The following is a 21,290-nucleotide window of genomic DNA, read 5'->3' on the forward strand; positions in this document are numbered from 1 at the left end:
GTGTTTCCAACCTCACAACATATTTCAGTAACACACACGCAGCAGAACTTCATAACTTCCAATAAAACGATAGCACATACAACCCAACAGGATATTAATATTCAACAGATCAAGACTTTTTAAATGATCCCTTACAAGGGCATATTTTGTACAAAACATATCAAAATTATATCACCATGGTGAGTATGAGGGTGCCAGGGTGTTGCTTTGAGGTACAGAATGTTACAGGGTGACAAAAAGTATATTTTTATAAAGTAGTGTAAAGACCTTAGACTATTTGTTTGATATGACTTTATGTTGCAAAACAGTCTACGCAGAAGTTAATTTGAATGTTAATGTTTAACTGCTGGCATTTTGATTAATGAGAACTCCCTCTTTTAGAACAGAATGTGGCAAATAGAGTATGTTTGATACTGAGAGGAAGGTGTGTGTGGGGTTGGCTGTGAATCCAGAAGGTGGAAGAACTTGCTTATGTAAACATATGTTTATTATATATTTCCAGAAAGCAAGCCTCATTCTCACAGATGTAGCATTAATATTAGGGCATTGCTAATGGGCCTCTCAGTTATAGGTCACTGGTTTTGAATCCTGCCCAGCTCAACAGGGATTAAAAGTTGTTCCCATCTAATGAATGTTTGGCAGCTCCAATATGAGATGAGTTTAGGGAGTCTGACATCAAACTCACAACCTACTGCAAAAAATGGTAGTAAGTGCTTCTGTTCAAGGACCATATCTTGGGTCTTATCTAAATACAAAAGCTGTGCCATTTTGGCTATACTGGTACAGTTAAAGCAACACATCCTAGTGTGGATGCAGTTATACTGGTTTAAGTGTGCTTATACCTGTATAGCTATTCCTGTGTGTGAAAGGAGATTAAGACATATTGGTACAAGGCACCTTTTTTACTGGTATAAATGATTCTACTCTGGGCTTTGTACTAGTATAACTCTATGGCAAAAAAATCAAATCCCTGAGTAACATAGTGTGACAGACTCAGACCAGAAAGATATAAGAGAGTGGTGGATGGCAGGTATACCAGCCTCAGGGTTAGCATGTCTCTGTTTCCCCAGGCCAATTAAGACACCTGACACCAATTAACCAGGTAAGGCCGTCAGGCTAATGGAGACAGCTGAAAACAATCAAGGTCTCACTCATACTGCTTTAAAGGTCTCCTTCTGGTTCCCTCAAAAAGGCCTCTAGGTGAAAGGAGCTGAGGTAAGAGTGAAGCCAGAAAAAGGGGATCACAGGGAAGTGGCACAGGGAATCAAAGCAGCTCCAGGGGTGAAGGGGAAGCCGCAAACAACTGCTACCATTAGGGTCCCTGGGCTGGAACCCAGAGTAGAGGGTGGGTCCAGGTCCCTCCCTCTCCCTCCCCCTGTTGTATAGAGACCCCCTTGAGAGGGGAGGCAGGCCTTGGTCCAGGCAAGAGGCCAAATTGCACCTATTAAGCTCAAAGGATTAATAGGGACTGTGGGATATTCCCACTCCCATAATAGCCTGTGATGAAGGTAGCTTGGTAGGCTGTGACCCCTGCCATTACTATGAGAAAGCGAGGTCACATTGAGGGTCTTAGCGACCTCCTGAGGCCCCTGAATCCACCTGAAAGCGTGGGACCCACCATGTATGGCTTGGAGCTTTTTCACAACAGTTAAACTGGTACAAAATCTCTGTGTGTGAACCAGGCCCAACTATGTGTTTGAACAATTCCTAGCACAGTAGGGACTGCTGAGCTGATCTTAATGGGGTCCTCCAGAAAGAACTTCTACAGAGGGGCCAGAATCACCTTACTCACTAAACATTTGTGAGAGCTGACAACATTATAATTGCATCACGCACACTGGGAGTGGGCAAGGAGAATTCAAAAGCCAGATGACAAACAAAAAATGTAATTAAATCTTTTTATAAAAAAAATCTTATGACTTTGGGGAGGGCTGACTCACGATTTGTGAACTTCTGGAGTTGGCAATATTACCTTCTCTATTTTTGTTTTTAATCGTAATTTAAAGGTGAAACTAAAAGTAAATTGCCCCAAAACCCAAATTAATGATTAATTTAAAGTTCTATTCTGAAACGTGACTGTTTAAAAAAGAAAAAAAAAAAGAAGGCATTATAGTATTCCATATTCATTGTCCCTCAATGAATTCTATATCAAGTTTGGTCAGTTCATGTGTTTTAGTAAATTCTATTCCACAATAACATGAGCTGTAAAACCTGTCTTTACAAGTATGTATGTTCTCTGGTTTTGATGTTGTTTTCTAATGAGTTGTCTATCTTGCAAATGTAGCAAATGGGATCTGAATGTCAATTTATATTTTCTACTTACTGCATCACCATCAGAAAGTGTTATTTCCCCAAAGGAATTTGTGTGTGTAGTTAAGGTGCAATTAGGGTGTGTAAACCTGAATGCCTTTAGGTAAGTTTTATGCAAAAAGAATTTAGGCTATGTCTACATTGTGCCTCAGTGCAGATTACAGGTGTGAATTGCAGAGTGCACCAAAGTGTTGCTCTGTAACTGTCCACATGGACACTGCTGGTGTGCACTAAAATGTACATAGTTAACGTTACCATAGTCTTTCAAACAGGACTACGTTAATGTGAACGAAGTACCTTTTAGTTCATACCAGAAGTGTCCACACAAGACAGTTACAGCACAATGCTTTGGGGCATTCTGTAATTCATACTTGTGTAGTCTGCACTGCAGCACAACGTAGGTAACCCTACTAATTCTGTGGATAATGCACAAGACAGAAAAAAAAATCCATATTACTCTCCCTTGCTGCTATGGGCTTGGCAATGATAATAGGACTAAAATAAAATAAAAAATTACTACTTTTAAATAAGCAATTGTGAAGTTGATTATCTATAGGAAGTACATCTCCCAGCAAGAAGGAGACATATTTATATAGTCATTTATCTGACTACTACGTATTTCAGTCCCCACAAAAGCAGCGAAATTTAAAATTAGGCTTCAGGGTAGCAGCCATGTTAGTCTGTATCCGCAAAAAGAACAGGAGGACTCGTGGCACCTTAGAGACTAACACATTTATTTGAGCATAAACTTTTGTGGGTTACAGCCCACTTCTTCGGATGCATGTTCTTTTTGTAAAATTAGGCTTGTGACTCTGTCTTGAAAGAGGAGCTGTCAACCTTGGGGGGAGAGAGTAATACCTAATTTTAGGAATACTTTCTCTCTTTAACACACTAGAAACCTCAAAAAGTGAGATTTGTTTTCCTGTCAGAATTTCAATTTCCAGTTTTGCTGATTGTTTTCACACTTTCCTGTTAAGGTGGAGAGGGTTTGTTCACATGTCTTCCTACTTCTTGTTCTTGTGTTTGAGGTTACTGACAACTTTCTCATGCACTTTCTTCATTCACATTACAGGAACAGCATGTGTCTGAGTAAATACTATTCCACAAAACATGAGCGGGTTAACATAAACATTTGAAACCAACCTCCAAAAATGTTCCTATATATATCCAAATGTTGTGACTTTCCACACACACAACGACAATTAACATATACACAACTCAGTTTTACTTCATCCTTACACAATCTTGCCCCCACAACCACATCACTCCCCCCACCTGTTTTGTTCCCTCAGACACGCAACACACATCACTGTATTCCTCCTCGCCCTACATAATTACCATATCTCCCACATAAACACATCACTGTACACAGCTGTGTTTCAACCCGTGCTCAGATAGGTGGATCTGCTCTCCTGCACCCTATGGGTCAGGGGTATCTTGACACCATATCTGGCTCCATACCTCCACATATCCTTAGAGGGAAGGGAAAAGAAACAGACTTCATACTCCAGACACTTATTTTCCATTGAATTGTAAATTTCGAGGCCAGAAGGAACCATTATGTCTAGTCTGACCTTCCTTATAACACAGGCAGTAGAATTTCACTCAGTAATTCCTGCATCAAGTCCATAATATCTGTTTTAACTAGAGTGTATCTTTTAAAAAGACATCCAGATTTGATTTTAAAGTCTTCAAGACATACAGAATCCACCACATCTGAAGGTAAGTTGTTTCAGTGGTTAATTTCCATCACTATTAAAAATGTATGCCTTATTTCTAGTCAGAATTTGTCTATCTTCAATTTCCAGCCATTTTTACTTACACCTTTTATCTGCTAGATAAGAGCCCTGTGCTACTAGAAATCTTCTCTCCATCTTAGCCCTGGTCTACACTACGAGTTTAGGTCGAATTTAGCAGTGTTAGGTCAAATTAACCCTGCACGACCAAGCCTGTTTTGTCAACTTAAAGGGCTCTTAAAATCGATTTCTGTACTCCTCCCCGTCAAGGGATTTAGCGCTAAAATCTATCTTGCTGGGTTGAATTTAGGGTAATGTGGATGCAATTCAATGGTATTGGCCTCCAGGAGCTATCCCAGAGTGCTCCATTGAGACCGCTCTGGACAGCGCTCTCAACTCAGATGCACCGGCCAGGTAGACAGGAAAAGCCCCAGGAACTTTTGAATTTCATTTCCTGTGTGGCCAGCGTGGCGAGCTGATTAGCACAAGTGACCAAGAAATCCCAGAATCTCAAAAGAACTCCAGCATGAACCAAACAGGAGGTACTGGATCTGATCGCTGTATGGGGAGAAGAATCTGTGCAGGCAGAACTCTGTTCCAAAAGATGAAATGCCAGTATATTTGCCAAAATCTCCAGAGGCATGATGGACAGAGGCTAAAACAGGGACACACAGCAATGCTGCATGAAAGTTAAGGACCTGAGGCAAGCCTACCAAAAAACAAAGGATGCAAACAGTCGTTCCAGGTCAGAGCCCCATACATGCCGGTTTTATGATGCATGCATTCTAGGGGTGGCCCCTACCATTATCCACCATTATCTGTGGACATCTGCAAAGGGGGAGTCTCATGCAACACGGATGAGGAGTTGGAAAATGAGGAGGAGGTTGTGGATAGCGCACAGCAGGTGAGCAGAGAATCTCTTCTCCCCGGCTGCCAGGAACTGTTCATCACCCTGGAGCCAATACCGTCCCAAGCTTCCCAATGCGGGCTCCTGGACCATGAAACCAGAGAAGGAACCTCTGGTGAGTGTATCTTTGTAAATATAATACAGGGTTTAAAAGCAGGCATGTTTAATGATTAATTTATCATGCCAAGGCAGTAACAAGTAGTCTGGAATCATTGCAGAACAAAACCTTGCATGCGGTGCGGGGAGACCCATTCATGGCTGACCTGGATCTTTTCTAATACTATACATGGTGTGTGTGGAGGGGGGTGAGGCAGTCATCTCAGAGAATTGGGTGGAGGGGTTTGGATTGTACTGCACATTCACCCTAAAACTGCAGTCCCGTCTTTTAAATGGCCAACTCAACGGACTTTGCCAGGGGTGGCTCTAGCCATTTCGCCACCCCAAGCATGGTGGCATGCAGCTGGGGCGCTCTGCCGGTTGCTAGTCCTGCGGTTCTGGTGGACCTCCCGCAGACGTGCCTGCGGAGGGTGCTGGTCTCGCGACTTGCCTGTGGATGCGCCACCGAAGCTGCAGGACCAGCGGACCCTCCACAGGCACACCTGCAGGAGGCCCACTGGAGCCTCCTGGCGACCAGCAGAGCACCCCCCGTGGCATGCCGCCCCAAGCACGCGTTTGGCATGCTGGGGCCTGGAGCCGCCCCTGGGCTTTGCTTGGTATGGGAAAGGAGAGCCCTGCTGTTTGAAACCATTCCCACATGTTGTGAAGGTTGAAGAAGCCAAAACCCTTTGCCTTACCATGGCTGCCTGCAAGCCGAATTCTGTTGCTCAGCTGAGCATGTGTGATGTCTCACACCAAACAGGCAGGCACTCAATATAAGAGGCAAAATCCGACCTTGTACCAAAAGCACATGTACTATGTGATGTGAATCATTTGATTCAGTGTGAAATAGTCTTCCCTTTGTTCTCTAAAATGTATCTTTTTAAATACTGTTCTTCCTTTTTTCTCTCCCACAGCTGCCAATGTTTCTATGCTCCCCCTATCATCTCCGTCCCAGAGGCTAGTGCAGATTAGAAGGTGAAAAAAACACACTCACGACAAGATGTTCTCAGAGCTCATGCAGTTCTCCCACACCAAAAGAGCTTAACAGAATGCATGGAGGAAAACAATGGCAGAGTCCAGGAAAGCATTAAATGAACCTGATGAGAGGAGGGAGGAGCACACTGACAGGAGGCAGGATGCAATGCTGAGGCTAATGGGGGAGCAAAACTGACATGCTCAGGTATCTGGTGGAGCTGCAGGAAAGGTGGCAGGAGCACAGATGCCACTGCAGCCCCTGTGTAACCGCCTTCCCTCCTCCTCAAGTTCCATATCCTCCTCACCCAGATGCCCAAGAACGCGGTGGGGGTGGGGGGAAGGCTATGGGCACCCAGCCATTCCACCCCAGAGGATTGCCCAAGCAACAGAAGGCTAGCATTCAATAAGTTTTGAACTGCAGTGTGGCCTTGTCTTTCCCTCCTCCCCTCATTCACCGCCCCACCCAGTGCTTCCCTCTTCATCCACCCCTCCTGGTCTGCCTTTCTAGTTGTCCCCCTATTTGTGTGTCAAATTAATAAAGAAGGCATGATTTTGAAACAATAATGACTTTATTGCCTCTGAAAGTGGTGATCGAAGCGGGGAGGTTAGTTGGCTGGAAGTAGAGTCAACCAAGGGGGCGGGTTTTCATCAATGAGAAACAAAGAGAACTGTCACACTGTAGCCTGGCCAGTCATGAAACTGGTTTTCAAAGCTTCTCTGATGTGTAAGATGCCCAGCTCTGGTCTTCTTATCACCCTGGTGTCTGGCTGTGCGTAATCAGCCGCCAGGCAATTTGCCTCAATCTCCCATCCCACCATAAACGTCTCCCCTTACTCTCACAGATATTGTGGAGGACACAGCAAGCAGCAATAATAATGAGAATATTGGTTTTGCTGAGACCTAACAGAGTCAGTAAACTGCACCATTGAGCTTTTAAATGTCCAAATGCACATTCTACCACCATCCTGCACTTACTCAGCCTATACTTGAACTGCTCCTTACTATTGTCCAGGCTGCCTGTCTATGGCTTCATGAGCCATGGCATTAAGGGGTAGGCTGAGTGCCCAAGGATAACTATAGGCATTTCAACATCCCCGATGGTAATTTTCTGGTCTAGGAAGTAAGTTCCTTCTTGCAGCTGTTCAAACAGACCAGAGTTCCTGAAGATGTGAGCATCATGTACCTTTCCTGGTCATCCCACGTTGATGTCTGTGAAACATCCTTCATGATCCACCAGTGCTTGCAGCACCATTGAAAAGTACCCTTTGCGGTTTACTTACTGGTTGCCAAGGTGGTCCGGTCCCAAGATGGGGATATGCGTTCCATCTGTTGCCCCACCACAGTTAGGGAACCCCATTGCAGCAAAACCATCCACTATGACCTGCACATTTCCAAGAGTCACTATCTTTGATAGCAGCAGCAAACTGATTGCATTGGCTACTTGGATCACAGCAGCCTCCACGGTAGATTTACCCACTCCAAACTGATTCCTGACTGACCAGTAGCTGTCTGGCATTGCAAGCTTCCAGAGGGCTATCTCCACTCACTTCTCAACTGTGAGGGCTGCTCTCATCTTGGTATTCTTGCGCTTCGGGACAGGGGAAAGCAAGTCACAAAGTTCCATGAAAGTTTCACAGCCACTGGGATTCATCCCAGACCTGCAACACTATATGGTCCCACCAGTCTGTGCTTGTTTCCCAGGCCCAGAATCGGCGTTCCATGACATGAACGTGCCCCATTACCACCATGATGTCCAAATTGCCAGAGCCTGTGCTTTGAGAGAAGTTTGTGTCCGTGTCTTCATCACGATTGTGATCTCACTGGCGTCACCTCCTCGCCTGCTTTTGCAGGTTCTGCACATACTGGTGGATAATGCACGAGATGTTTACAATACTCACAGCAGCAGCGGTGAGCTGAGCGGTCTCCATGCTTGCAGTGGAATGGCATGCGCAGGAGAGCAGGAGAGCAGAGTTGCAGCAGAAGCGGTGGAGGACAGTGGTTAGCACTGCGCACATTTCCCAAGGAAGAACACACGTACCAAGGAGCCCATGACAGACAACATGGAGAAATTTGTTATCAAGGCAATAGCAGCAGAGCAGAGTTGCAGCAGAAGCAGTGTATGATAGTGGTTTGCAGACCTACTGCACTATCTGCTGCCTGCAGCACCCAGGACACAACAGCGGCAGTGTCGGTGAGCTGAGCATGCTGCATGTTTGCCGTAGTATGGTGTCTGTGCAGAAAAAAGGTGCGAAACGATTGTCTGCCATTGCTTTCACGGAGGGAGGGGAGACTGACAACATGTACCCAAAACCACCCACAACAATGTTTTTGCCCCATCAGGCATTGGGAGTTTAACCCAGAATTTCAATGGGTGTCAGAGACTGTGGGAACTGTGGGATAGCTACTCACAGTGCACCACTCCATAAGTCAATGCTATTCACAGTAGTGAGGACACACTCCGCCGACTTAATGCAGTTAGTGTGGCCATATGCAATTGACTGTATAAAATTGATTTCTAAAAGTCGACTTCTATAGAATCGACCTAATTTCGTAGTGTAGACATACCCTTAGACTGTGATCAAGTCACTTATAAAATTTCTATTGGTTAAACTAGATAGCTGGACCTTCCTAAGTCTCTCGCTGTAAGGCAGATTTTCCAGACCTCAAATCACTTTTGTAGCACTTCTAGAACCTTTTTCCATGTATCAACATCCATTTTCGACACTGAAGCTGGGCATAGTATTTTAGAAATTGTCTCACTAATGTTGTAAGCAATGGTAATGCCACCTCACAACTTATATTTCTTATTCCTCTGGATTCCCAAGGATTTCATTTACTATCTCAAGCCTTGTTTGCATGAGGAAAGTATGCTGATTTCACTGATCAGTTTTTAAACCAGTTTGGTTAAACTGGTGCAAACGCCTGAGTGAATGCTCTTATTTCAATCTGTGTGACTTATTTCAGTTTAATTTAAACAGATTTCTTATAGTCTTAAACTAAACAGAAATAATCCTGGTTGAAACTGAAGCAAGAATATCCACACAAGAGTTTGTGTTAGTTTAATTAAATGAGCTTAAAATCAAGCCTAGTTAAACTTGTGTGACTTTCTCATATACACAAGTCCTTAGACACTTAATTTCACTGGGAGCTCATATTCAGTTTGTCATCACTCACTATCAGTAAGTCTTTTTCAGACTCACTGCTTTCCAAGTTACAGTCCCTCATCTTGTGGGGCCTACATTATTTGTTTGAAGATGAATGCATTTGGGTTTATTAAAATGTATGTTATTCAAATGACCCCACCATGCTAAGTGATTCAGATAGGGCTGTAGAACTGACCTGCCATTATTTACTACTCCATTAATTTAAAAATGGTAAATGGGATAACCAGGGTGTGGGCCTGGCGGTCTGACATCAATTCTGAGACAGATAGTGGAGCAGCTGATAGGGAATTCTATTAGTAAAGAATTAGAGGGTAATATAGTTAACTCCAGTTCAAGCGGGTTTATGAGAAACAGCCTGTCAAACTAACTTGATATATGATATATATATCATGAGATATATTTTTTCATGAGATTACAAGTTTGATAAAGATGATAGCATTGAAGCAATATACTTGGACTTCTGTAAAGTATTTAACTTTGTACCACATGACATTTTGATTAAAAAACTAGAATGATGTAAAATTAATGTGGCACACATTAAATGGATTAAAAGCTGGCTACCTGTTAGGTCTCAAAATGTAATCATAAATAGGGAATCATCACTAAGTGTATGTGTTGCTAGTGGAGTCCTGCAGAGATCAGTCCTTGTTGGCCCTACACTATTTAACACTTTCATTGTTAATCTGGAAGAGAACATAAAATCATTACTGATAAAGTTTCCAAACTACACAAAGACTGGGGGATTGGTAAACAATGAAGAGGACAGGTCACTGATTCAGAGCAATCTGGATCGCTTGGACGGCTGGGCACAAGCAAGCAATATAGGCTTTAATATGGCTAAATGTAAGTGTATAAATCTAGGAACAAAGAACAGTAGGACATAATTAAAAGATGAGCATTCTAGCCTGGGAAGCAGTGCTTCTTCAAAAGATGTGGGGGTCATAGTGAATAATCAGCTGAACATGAGTTCCTTCATGGTCCACCAGTGCTTGCAGCACCATTGAAAAGTACCCTTTGCGGTTTACTTACTGGCTGCCAAGGTGGTCCCAGTGTGATGCTATGGCTGAAAGAGCTAATGAAATCCTTGGGAGCATAAACGGGAGTCTCAAATACAAATAAAGACATTATTTTACCTCTGTATCTGGCACTAGTATGACTGCTGCTGGAATAATGTGTCCATTTCTGGTATTCACAATTCAGGAAAGATGTTGATAAATTGGAGAGAGTTCAGAGAACAGCCACGAGAATAATTAAAGGATTAGAAACGTCTTACAGTGATAGACTCAAGGAATTCAATCCTTTTAGCTTAACAAAAAGAAGACCAAGGAGTTACTTGATCACAATCAATAAGTACCTACACGGGAAGAAATATTTGATAATGGGTCCTTCAGCCTAGCAGGCAAGGGTATAACAAGATCCAGTGGCTTGAAACTGAATGTGTCTAGACAATTGACTGAAATTGAATACAGTGAGGGAAATTAACAATTAGACCAACTTACCAAGGGTCCTGATGGATGCTACATCACGGGAAGGTTGAGGAGGTTCTATGGCATATTATACAGGAGGTCAGAGTAGATTATCACAGTGGTCCCTTGGGGTCTTGGAATTTATTAATCTAGTATATGTATCATCTGTAAACTTTACCATCATATTTTTGGTCCAGATAGTTGATAAAGATTTTTCAATAGCACTGGATCAACAACTGATCCTTGCAAAACCCCACTTTAAATACCCTATTTAATGATTTCACATACACAATTACTTTTTCGAGATCAGCTACCAAGTTTTAATCCACTTAAATTTACTGCATTGATTTTATGTAGTGCCAATATTTTATTCAAAATGTCGTGTAGTACTACATCAAATGCCTGACAGAAGTCTAAGTGTATATATATAAACACAGATACTTTAGTTTAATAAATGCTTCTTTCAATAAAGTCATGTTGATAGACATTAATTATGTTATCCATCCTTTCCATGATTTCCCCTGGGCTCAGTATCAAGCCAACTGGCCTTTAGTTGCCATTTGCTATTTTTAAATATTAGCAGAAAACCAGTTTTTTCCCCAGTCATCTGGAACTTTTCCAATATTCCAAAATTTGTTAAATGTCAACATCAATGGCTCTGAGAGATTTTCAGACAATTTAAAGAAGAAGAGGAGAAAAACACCTTTTGGGTGCGAGTTATCCAGTTAACCTGCAGAGTTAAAAATATCTAACCTTAGTAGTTGCTATTTAACATCCTGCCTACACTTACCATTGGAAAAAATACTTCTTGTCTCTCTAAGATATAAATACATCATCCATCTTCTTTCCAAATACAAAACAAATATTTGTGGAACACTTCTACCTTCCTGAATCACTATTGACAGCATTACCATCTCTGTCTAGTAATAGACATTGACTATTGCTAGGATTTAATATATTCCTGCTATATTTTAAACTTTTCTTCATATTGTCCTTACCCCTATTGACAGTAAACTGTTCATTGATACTTTCCCTTCCCTTATCAATTATCTTCATTTCCAAACTGCTTATTGCATTATACAGTTTTCCTCCTTTCGTAAGGGAGATAACAACCTAGCTTACTTCCAGTGGGTTTCAACACCAGGTGTGACTTTTCAGGTAGCAGCATCTCTTCTGCCAAGGAAGCACAGCAGCAGAAACAGCTGTCTAGGCCACAGCATTCTTTAGGCACAATTTCATGGGGCAAGCTGCTCATACATACTATTAGGATGGCATTTGTGTTGGTCTCAAACTCCAGCCTGGGAAAATTTGCCTTCCAAAAACCAGCATTAGGGACAAAATAAAAAGCATAAGCAAATAAATTAGTAATGGGAAAGATTCTAAACATTATTTAAAATAAAGCTCTTCAAGTTGTCAGTGTCTCTTTCACTTTCCCTAGTGTACCTAAGTTATTCAATACATGGCCTCACAGGCTGACATTCTGAGACACAGTGTAGGTGGTTTTCACAAGTGTATGGAAAGAGAACTTCTAATATATTTATTCAATCATGTTTTCCCAAAGTAAAATGAATGAGAACAACATTTCTTGCCAGTATCTTGGAGGTTTGCTGATAACTTTTCAATGTACTAACAGAAACGTTTGTTTCCTGAAAATCAACTGTTAACTTTATGCTACCATATTAGCATTTTGGCAAATACTTTGATTGTTAATTTCTCTGAACAATGATTTATTTTTGCAATGTCTTTGTAGGTGAATTACAGCTAGTCAAGAAAATCCCAAAGGCTACTATGCAGCTGCTGAAGACAGTGACAGAGCCAGCTCTTTGTAAAGACTTCAAAGCCATCATGGATTAATTGAGCTAATCAAGTTATTTTATAACCTTTATAGGATTGATAATAATTGCTGCGTGTTAAGAATTACTGACTAGTTTTTATTTTGGTATTTTGCAAATGGACTGCCCACAACAACTTTTATGTCAGAAATTTCCCCTAGCTGTTTCTCAGCTGGCAGTGGTTTAACAAGACACACAGAAGAATGTATTAGATTTCTTTGCTATTTCTGTTACACATTTCCTGTCCACTTCTAATGGCTATATCCAGTTAAAGACTTTCTGACCATAGTGACTCTCATCTTCATGATGAAGATTACATTTATTCATAAGCTTTACTTAGATGGCCACAGCTTTCTCCTCTGCTAAGTCCATCCTTTCTATAAAACTCCTCTCTTTGTATTTCATATTGCAGTAGTAATAATTAAACTGTTGGGTAATTACAAAATGTTTTTGTTTTTTCTGGTATTTAATTCTACAGTAATCTGCAACATTATGTTGCTACTGCTGTGATCTTATGGATGGAGATGTACATTATGATATCTTGTCCTAAAATGAATATTCTGTGTCCAGGTACACAGAGCAAATGTATTTGATTGGTATGATGTCCCATAAAGAAATATCAGTCTCATACCTAGGAGAGTACTATAAATGTAGGCCAGAAGTTTCAAAATTGAGACCATGACCGTGTTTTGGTACTTAAGTTCTTTGGGTCAGGGACCATCTTTTTGTTCTGTGTTTGTACATTGCTTAGTACAGTGGGATCCTGGCTGATGACGGGGCTCCTAGACATGATGGTGATACAAATAATAAAGAGGTGGCCTGATTTTTTCAGTGGTGCTGAGCACCTGCTGAAATAATCAGATACATAGAATGAAAAATAAGATAGTTTTATATATAAACCCCAACTCCACAAATTGGAGTTGTTGGTTAGATCTGATAGGAAATAGTGTATTCCTTTTCTTGTACTCGCTCAGTGAAATTCACCCTTGTGCAGACAGTGAGCACAAGGCTTGTACTCCACTTAATTCCCATTGAAGTCTCACTTTAGCCCTCAGAATAGGACTGAAGTGGTACATAGGCCTTGTGCTGACTTTGCACAGGAGTGAATCTTACCCAGTGGTTCTGTTCTGATGGGCAGAGAGGGTATGTTAAGTAAATTGAGTTAGATTAATATGGCCGAAAAGCCTTCTAATGCTCATTAAGATGCACGTCTGAAGCTGTAGTAGTTAGCTGTGTTGTAGCCTAGACCACAGTTTCTGGTCGGCTCTTCCTCAATGCAGATGGAAGACATCTTGCTGGTTCTGAGGCAGAATATAGGCAGCATTGCTGTGGATCTGTAGGCAATGAATGACAACATGAGGATGCTTGTCATGGAGGATGTGGGTCACGTAGTATATTCCCACACAGCTTCCAGAGGCCCAGTGCAGAATCCAGGCCACTGCATCAAAAGCTAAGGCTTAACCATGTTTTTCTATAATCTTACAATGTGCAGTTAAGGGAGTCCAGGGAAATGTGGATTACATTTTCATAGGTTTTATATTGCAAGTGAGTGTCTTAGACCATAAAACAAACATGACATGCTCCTAGTAGAGGCATATATCAACTCTTCCTGCGCCTCTTTTAAAGTTACAGTCTTCTACAGATTTCAAAAGTTTGCTTTTTTCCTTCAATAACACCATAATGTGGTCCATAGTTTGGAAATGTTTTTTTCATTGCCATGTTTTCTGCCTGGTTTTGTAAACCATTGTAATGTGCTTAGTGGATGGATTGTGTGGGGAAACAACTAAGCACTGTGCCTATAACTAGCATGGGGCAATGTGATAGGGAATGCAGTACAAATCTTGTTCCTGTTTGCACTGTAGATGATGTGAAAACAAAAGTTTTTTAGCTCATGTTCATTTACATGCAAATTAGGCACATAAGTAGTTTTCCCACTTTCATCCTGTTCAGTTTGTCCACGTGTATGCAGTGTAGTGACCCCATGAAATAGTAATGTACGGCTAAAGCATTTTAGTGTGTTTGGCCTCTGGAACCCTGCCTATGGGCATTTCTATACTGCATCTGGGAGCGAGCCTCATAGCTTGGGTCCACAGATTTGTGCTAGTGCTCTAAAAATAACAGTGTAGACATTGCTTTTATAGTGCAGCTCAAGCTGTCAAGCCCTGCTCTGGCTTCAGAGTCTGAGCTTCAGCCTTAGTCACAATAGTTACACAGATATTTTTAGAATGCCAGCACAAGCCCCACTAAAACAAGTCTGTGTAGTTTTAAGAATGCTTTCTCCAATCCCTCAGACAGAGACAAACACCTACAAGATCTTCATCAAGCATTCTTAAAACTACAATACCTACCTGGGGAAGTGAGGAAACAGATTGACAGAGCGAGACAGGTACCCAGAAATCACCTACTACAGGACAGGCCCAACAAGGAAAGTAACAGGACACCACTAGCCATCACGTACAGCCTCCAGCTAAAACTTCTCCAGCACATTATCAATGATCTACAACCTATCCTGGAAAACGATCCCTCACTCTTACAGGCCTTGGGAGGCAGGCCAGTCCTGGCTTACAGATAGCCCCCCAATCTGAAACAAATACCAGCAACTAAACACCACACCACAGAAACACTAACCCAGGAACCAATCCCTGTAGCAAACCTCGTTGCCTACTCTGTCCCCTACTCTAACGACACCATCACAGAACCTAACCAGATCAGCCACACCATCACCGGTTCATTCACCTGCATGTCCACCAATGTAATATACGCCATCATGTGCCAACAATGCCCCTCTGCCATGTACATTGGCCAAACTGGACAGTCCCTACGTAAAAGAATAAATGGACACAAATAGGACATCAGGAATGGTAACACACAAAAGCCAGTAGGAGAACACTTCAATCTCCCTGGACATTCTGTAACAGATTTAAAAGTAGGCATGCTTGAACAAAAATACTTCAGAAACAGACTTCAAAGAGAAACAGCAGAACTAAGAGTACTGGCAGGATCTTCACTACCAGCTGGATAGTGTCTAGATGCGATAAATCGATCCCCGAGCACTCTTCCGTCGACTCTTGTACTCTAGCTCGGCGAGAAGTACAGGCAAAGTCGATGGAGGAGCAGTAGCAGTCGACTCACTGTAGTGAAGACACCATGATAAATCGATCTAAGTACGTCAACTTCAGCTACGTTATTCACGTAGCTGAAGTTGCATAACTTAGATCAATTTCCCCCTCCTTCCTCCGCAGTGTAGGCCAGGCCTAAAATTTATTTGCAAATTTAACACCATTAATTTGGGCTTGAATAGGGACTGGGAGTGGCTGGCTGTCATAAACAAATAAGAAAAGTTAATAGAACAGAAGTGCTTCATATCTCTTTGCCTGGAAAGGGTTAACAAGAACAGTGAGCCTGGCTGTCACCTGACCAGAGGACCAATCAGAGGACAGGATACTTTCAAATCTTGAGGGAGGGAAGTTTTTGTGCTGTGCTGTTAGTTTTGGTTGTTGTTCACTCTGGGGGCTCAGAGGGACCAGACGTGCAACCAGGTTTCTCTCTAATCTCCCTGATACAGGTTCTTATAAGTTCAGAATAGTGAGTACTAGGTAGATAAAGCGAGTTAGGCTTATGTTTGTTTCCTTTATTTGCAAATGTGTATTTGGTTGGAAGAAGTTCAAATGTGCATTTGGCTGAAAGGAGTTCAAATTGGTATTTTGCTGAAAAGATTTTAATTTGTACTTGTATACTTAGGCTGGGAGAGTATTCCCAGTGTCTATAGCTGAAAGACCCTGTACCTATTACATTTTAAATTTACAAAGATAATTTTTACTGTTTTTTCTCTCTTTAATTAAAAGTTTCTTGTTTAAGAACCTGATTGTTCTTTTTTTATTCTGGTGAGACCCCAGGGGACTGGGTCTGGATTCACCAGGGAATTGGTGGGGAGAAAGGAGGGAAGAGGGAGAGAGAGGCTGATTTCTCTCTGTGCCAGGATTACTTTCTCTCAGGAAGAATCTGGGAGGGGAAGAGAGAATGAGGGAGGAAGGTGCATTTTCCTCTCAGTTTCAGGATTCAAGGGGTTTGAATCACAATGGTCTTCCAGGGTAACCCAGGGAGGGGAAGTCTGGGAGAGGCAACGGTGAAGGAAAGGGTTTACTTTCCTTGTGTTAAGATCCAGAGGGTCTGGGTCTTGGGGGTCCCTGGGCCAGGTTTTGGGGGGACCAGAGTGTACCAGGCACTGTAATTCCTGGTTGGTGGCAGCACTACAGGTTCTAAGCTGGTAATTAAGCTTAGAGGAATTCATGCTGGTACCCCATCTTTTTGGATGCTAAGGTTCAGAGTGGGGAATTGTAACATGACACTGGCTCATTACAAAAGCAGCTTTGCCTCTTCTGGAATTGACACCTAATCTATTATTGGGAGTGGATTACATGCACCCTGATCGAATTGGCCCTATCAACACTGGTTCTCCACTTGTGAGGTAACTCCCTTCTCTTCATGGGTCATTATATGCCTGTACCTGTAATTTTCACTCCATGCATCTGAAGAAGTGAAGGTTTTTACCCATGAAAGCTTATGCCCAAATAAATCGGTTAGCCTTTAAGGTGCCACCGGACTCCTCCTTGTTTTTGTGGATACAGACTAACACGGCTACCCCCTGATACTATACACAGTAAATAACTTCTCATACTGTTCTCTGAGTGATGTCCCAACCCACCCAAACAGACATTGTAGCACTCTATCCTTCCAGATGACAAGGACCACTCCAGACATATCAGAAGATAAGTAAGCCCAGTGGTCTGTGATGGGATGTTAGATAGGGTGGGATCTGAGTTACTACAGAGAATTCTTTCCTGGGTGCTGGCTGGTGAGTTTTGCCCACATGCTAAGGGTTTAACTGATCATCATATTTGGGGTCGGGAAGGAATTTTCCTCCAGGGCAGATTGGCAGAGGCCCTGGAGATTTTTCACATTCCTCTGCAGTATGGGGCACAGGTCACTTGCTGGAGGATTCTTTGCAGCTTGAGGTCTTCAAACCACAATTTGAGGACTTCAGTAACTCAGGCATATGTTAGGGGTTTGTTACAGGAGTGGATGGGTGAGATTCTGTGGCCTGCATTGTGCAGGAGGTCAGATTAGATGATCATAACGGTCCCGTCTGACCTTAAAGTCTATGAGAAACTAACAGACTATGTCCTCATTAAGATCAAAGTAGCATTTAGGGCAGGCTTGGTGGCTACATTTGGCCTGTACCCAACCACTTTACCTAACAGAGTTGCCAGATGTCACCACTCCTTGGCTCTTGTCCTCAGGATTCCCTCTGGAACATCACCTGCTATACTTCTGCCCTGTGTGCTAGAGAAAAGTCCAGGAAACAGAAATGCTGCACTTCCTTTTAGGCAGCCTGTTTGTTTTCCTGTGAGGTGCTGCATACTGGGAGAGAGAAACAATGGAACCCAGGACAGAACAGTTGCAGGCTGGAACTAGAGACTAGAGGGAAATTTAGTTGTCTTATTTCTGTATGTCATTTACTTTCTTAATAGAGAGGTTATCTTGAAACCAGTCCTCTTGTCAGTAAGATACCACATGATACCAGACGTGGAAGGCATGAAGTGCTGGAAGACCCAGCAAGAGACGTAACATTGAAATGGTGGCTAAAGAACCTGTGCCACTTCAAGCAACTCCTCCATCAGCCCTGAGAATCAGGGGAAATGCTGACTATGTCTGGAAGAGATTCAAACAGCAATTTGAAATGTATATGAAAGCCACAGGAGCAAATAAACTGGAGGGTGAGCAAAAGATTGCTCTTCTCTTAGCAGTGGCATGCAGGTGAGTGCTAGATGTATACAAGTATCAGAGAGGTAGCCGTGTTAGTCTGGATCTGTAAAAGCAGCAAAGAATCCTGTGGCACCTTATAGACTAACAGACGTTTTGGAGCATGAGCTTTCGTAGGTGAATACCCACTTCGTCAGATGCATGTGGTGGAAATTTCCAGGGGCAGGTATATATATGCAGGCAAGCTAGAGATAATGAGGTAGTTCAATCAGGGAGGATGAGGCCCTGTTCTAGCAGTTGAGGTGTGAAAACCAAGGGAGGAGAAACTGGTTTTGTAATTGGCAAGCCATTTCAGGATTAAACAAAGACTGTGAATGGCTTGCCAATTACAAAACCAGTTTCTCTTCCCTTGGTTTTCACACCTCAACTGCTAGAACAGGGCCTCATCCTCCCTGATTGAACTACCTCATTATCTCTAGCTTGCCTGCATATATATACCTGCCCCTGGAAATTTCCACCACATGCATCTGACGAAGTGGGTATTCACCCACGAAAGCTCATGCTCCAAAATGTCTGTTAGTCTATAAGGTGCCACAGGATTCTTTGCTGCTTTTACAGACGTATACAAGGTATTCAGTGAAGATGGTGGCAGGGAATTTGCAGAAATAATGAAAATGTTTGAGGATCATTTTGTTCCTAGAAAAAAGTTACTTATGAAAGAGAGAGATATTCAGACTGAGAACACAGAATGAAGAGGAAACAATAGATGAGTTTATCACAGACTTAAACCTAAAACATCAATCCTCTGAATGTATAATATTAAAAGACTCAAAGACCAGATTTTTCTAGGGTGTAGCAATGTAAAATCATGAATGTCTACTAAGAGAGATGGCTCTGATGCAAGTCAAATAAAAAGACTACAGAAAGTCACAAAGCATATGACTGGCTACCACAGCTAAATCAGCAAGGGAAAAGTTCACAGAACTTAAATCGTTCAAGGATGGAAACTTGGAAAATAGGAAACAATACCAGCAATGTGACAACCAGCATGAGTGTAAGAAATGTCCAGCATTAAGGCAAGTATGTACTAAACCCAACTATTATGCTAAAAAGCGCATGTAGTAAGTGCAGATGATAGAATTCCTCAAGTGAAAAGAAAGAGATGTTCTTAAGCTCAATAATGGAAGAGGCTGAAAACTCAAAAGATTGGGTAATTAAAATGTGCGCACAAATGACGCATATGCGACATATAAGATACTGGGGTACAGGTAAATGTAATCATAGAAACTGAAATAGTGGTAAGGAGCACATAAAAGTGGAAAAATCAAAATATCTGTGAAAGACTATAATGGAGGGAAAATTCTAGTGTTGGGAAAGTGCATACTGATACTCAAACACAAAGGGAAAATGATAAAACAAGGTTATGGTGATGCATAGAGGCAAGCATCCAGTTTTGGCCCACAAGTGTGAGATCTTTGATCTCATTAAGAGGAGTCAGAAGACTCCTTAGTAATTGTAGAAAAAAAGATAGGGACTATGCTTGTAGATGGACCCAAAGGAGCTTAAAAAACATAAAAAGAGAACATTTCCACTTGCCTACAAGAAGTGAAATATTGTCTGAGATAGCAGGAGCTAAATTCTTTAGCACTAGCGAGATTTTGGCAGATCCCTTTGGACACAAAGAGCTTCAAGATCTGCACTTTCAACACACCAGTTGGCAGAAGATACAACTTCCTAAAACTGCTTTCAGAATATATTTTGCTCCAGAAGTATTTCACCATAATATGCCAGATGCTAGAGGGTCTAGAGAGAGTAAATGTGTACATAGCTGACATTAATTTTGGGCAGCACTGCAGTAGAACATCAGGAACAACTGAGTAGAGTACTGGAAATTGTGAGAACTACTAGCCTTGGGGTATGTCTACACTACCCACCGGATTGTGATCGATCTATCAGGGATTGATTTGTCGCATGTAGTGTAGATGCGATAAATTGATCCCTGATCGTTCTTGTATCAACTGCTGAACTCGAGCTTGGCGAGAGGTGGAAGCAAAGTCAACGGGGGAGCTGCGGCAATCGACCCCGCGCCATGAGGACGTGAGGTAAGTCGAACTAAGATACTTCAACTTCAGCTACGCTATTCTCATAGCTGAAGTTGCATATCTTAGGTTGATCCCACCCCCACCCCCCAATGTAGACCAGGCCTTGAACTCAATAAGGTCAAATGTCAATTTCAAACAGAAATAACATAGTTGGAAGAGAGACTGACCTTACAGGGAATCTTGCCCAATGAATCAAAGATTTTGGGTATGTCTATAGTTTGACCTGGAGGTGTAGTTTCCAATTTGAGGAAATTGTGCTAACTCATATCAAATTAGCATGCCGAAAATAGTAGCAGGAGAGACCTAGGCCTGGTCTACATTGGTGTGGGATTGACCAGACAGATTTTTGCCCCAGCTCCCTAAATGATTGAACTCACAACTGTGGATTTAGCAGGCCAATGCTCAAACTACTGAACTATCCCTCCTGAAGTGGAGAAGCTCTATTCCGGATATACAGTGACTACTTTTGAAAACACAGACGTATGATGTGACTCTGGAATTCCAGCCTGGACTCCACTTAGTAATGACAGACACACTCAAAAGCATATACTCCCTCTGTCAGTACACTGTCTGATGATCTGGAACATACTTATGAACATGATAAAAACACCACATGCTATATGTCAAAAAAGTCACCTTCTTCCTATTTGGTGATGACAGAGGAAGGCAAAATCTTATGAAGAAATTTTAAGCATCTGCTTAAGATACCTGAGAATTTGGCAGAGACAAGTGAAGTGACAGAAGGCATGCAAGTTGAAAATAATTCACCTAATAATGCCTGCCAGTGACTCTGAGAATGAACAGTCTGTTACATAAGGACTCACATAAAGTAATCCTGGGGGGATTCTGTGCCAAAAAATGAAAAATTCTCCACACAATATTTTAAAATTCTGCAAAATTCTGCAAATTTTATTTGTCAAAATAACACTATATAAT

The 21,290-nt window shown here is 42.0% G+C and overlaps 1 protein-coding gene across 1 annotated transcript in view; it reads left to right on the plus strand.

Annotated features, from left to right (window-relative positions):
- The window catches only part of TERT (telomerase reverse transcriptase), a 122,119-nt gene extending 109,176 nt beyond the window's left edge, over positions 1-12,943 (plus strand). Inside the window, exon 16 of the mRNA XM_030551650.1 lies at positions 12,408-12,943. Coding sequence (XP_030407510.1) covers positions 12,408-12,511 — 104 coding nt within the window. The 3' untranslated portion in view covers positions 12,512-12,943. The remainder of the gene's footprint in view (positions 1-12,407) is intronic.
- The last annotated feature ends 8,347 nt before the right edge of the window (positions 12,944-21,290 follow it).

Source organism: Gopherus evgoodei, chromosome 2 (genome assembly GCF_007399415.2).
Source record: "Gopherus evgoodei ecotype Sinaloan lineage chromosome 2, rGopEvg1_v1.p, whole genome shotgun sequence".
Taxonomy (NCBI): Eukaryota; Metazoa; Chordata; order Testudines; family Testudinidae; genus Gopherus; species Gopherus evgoodei.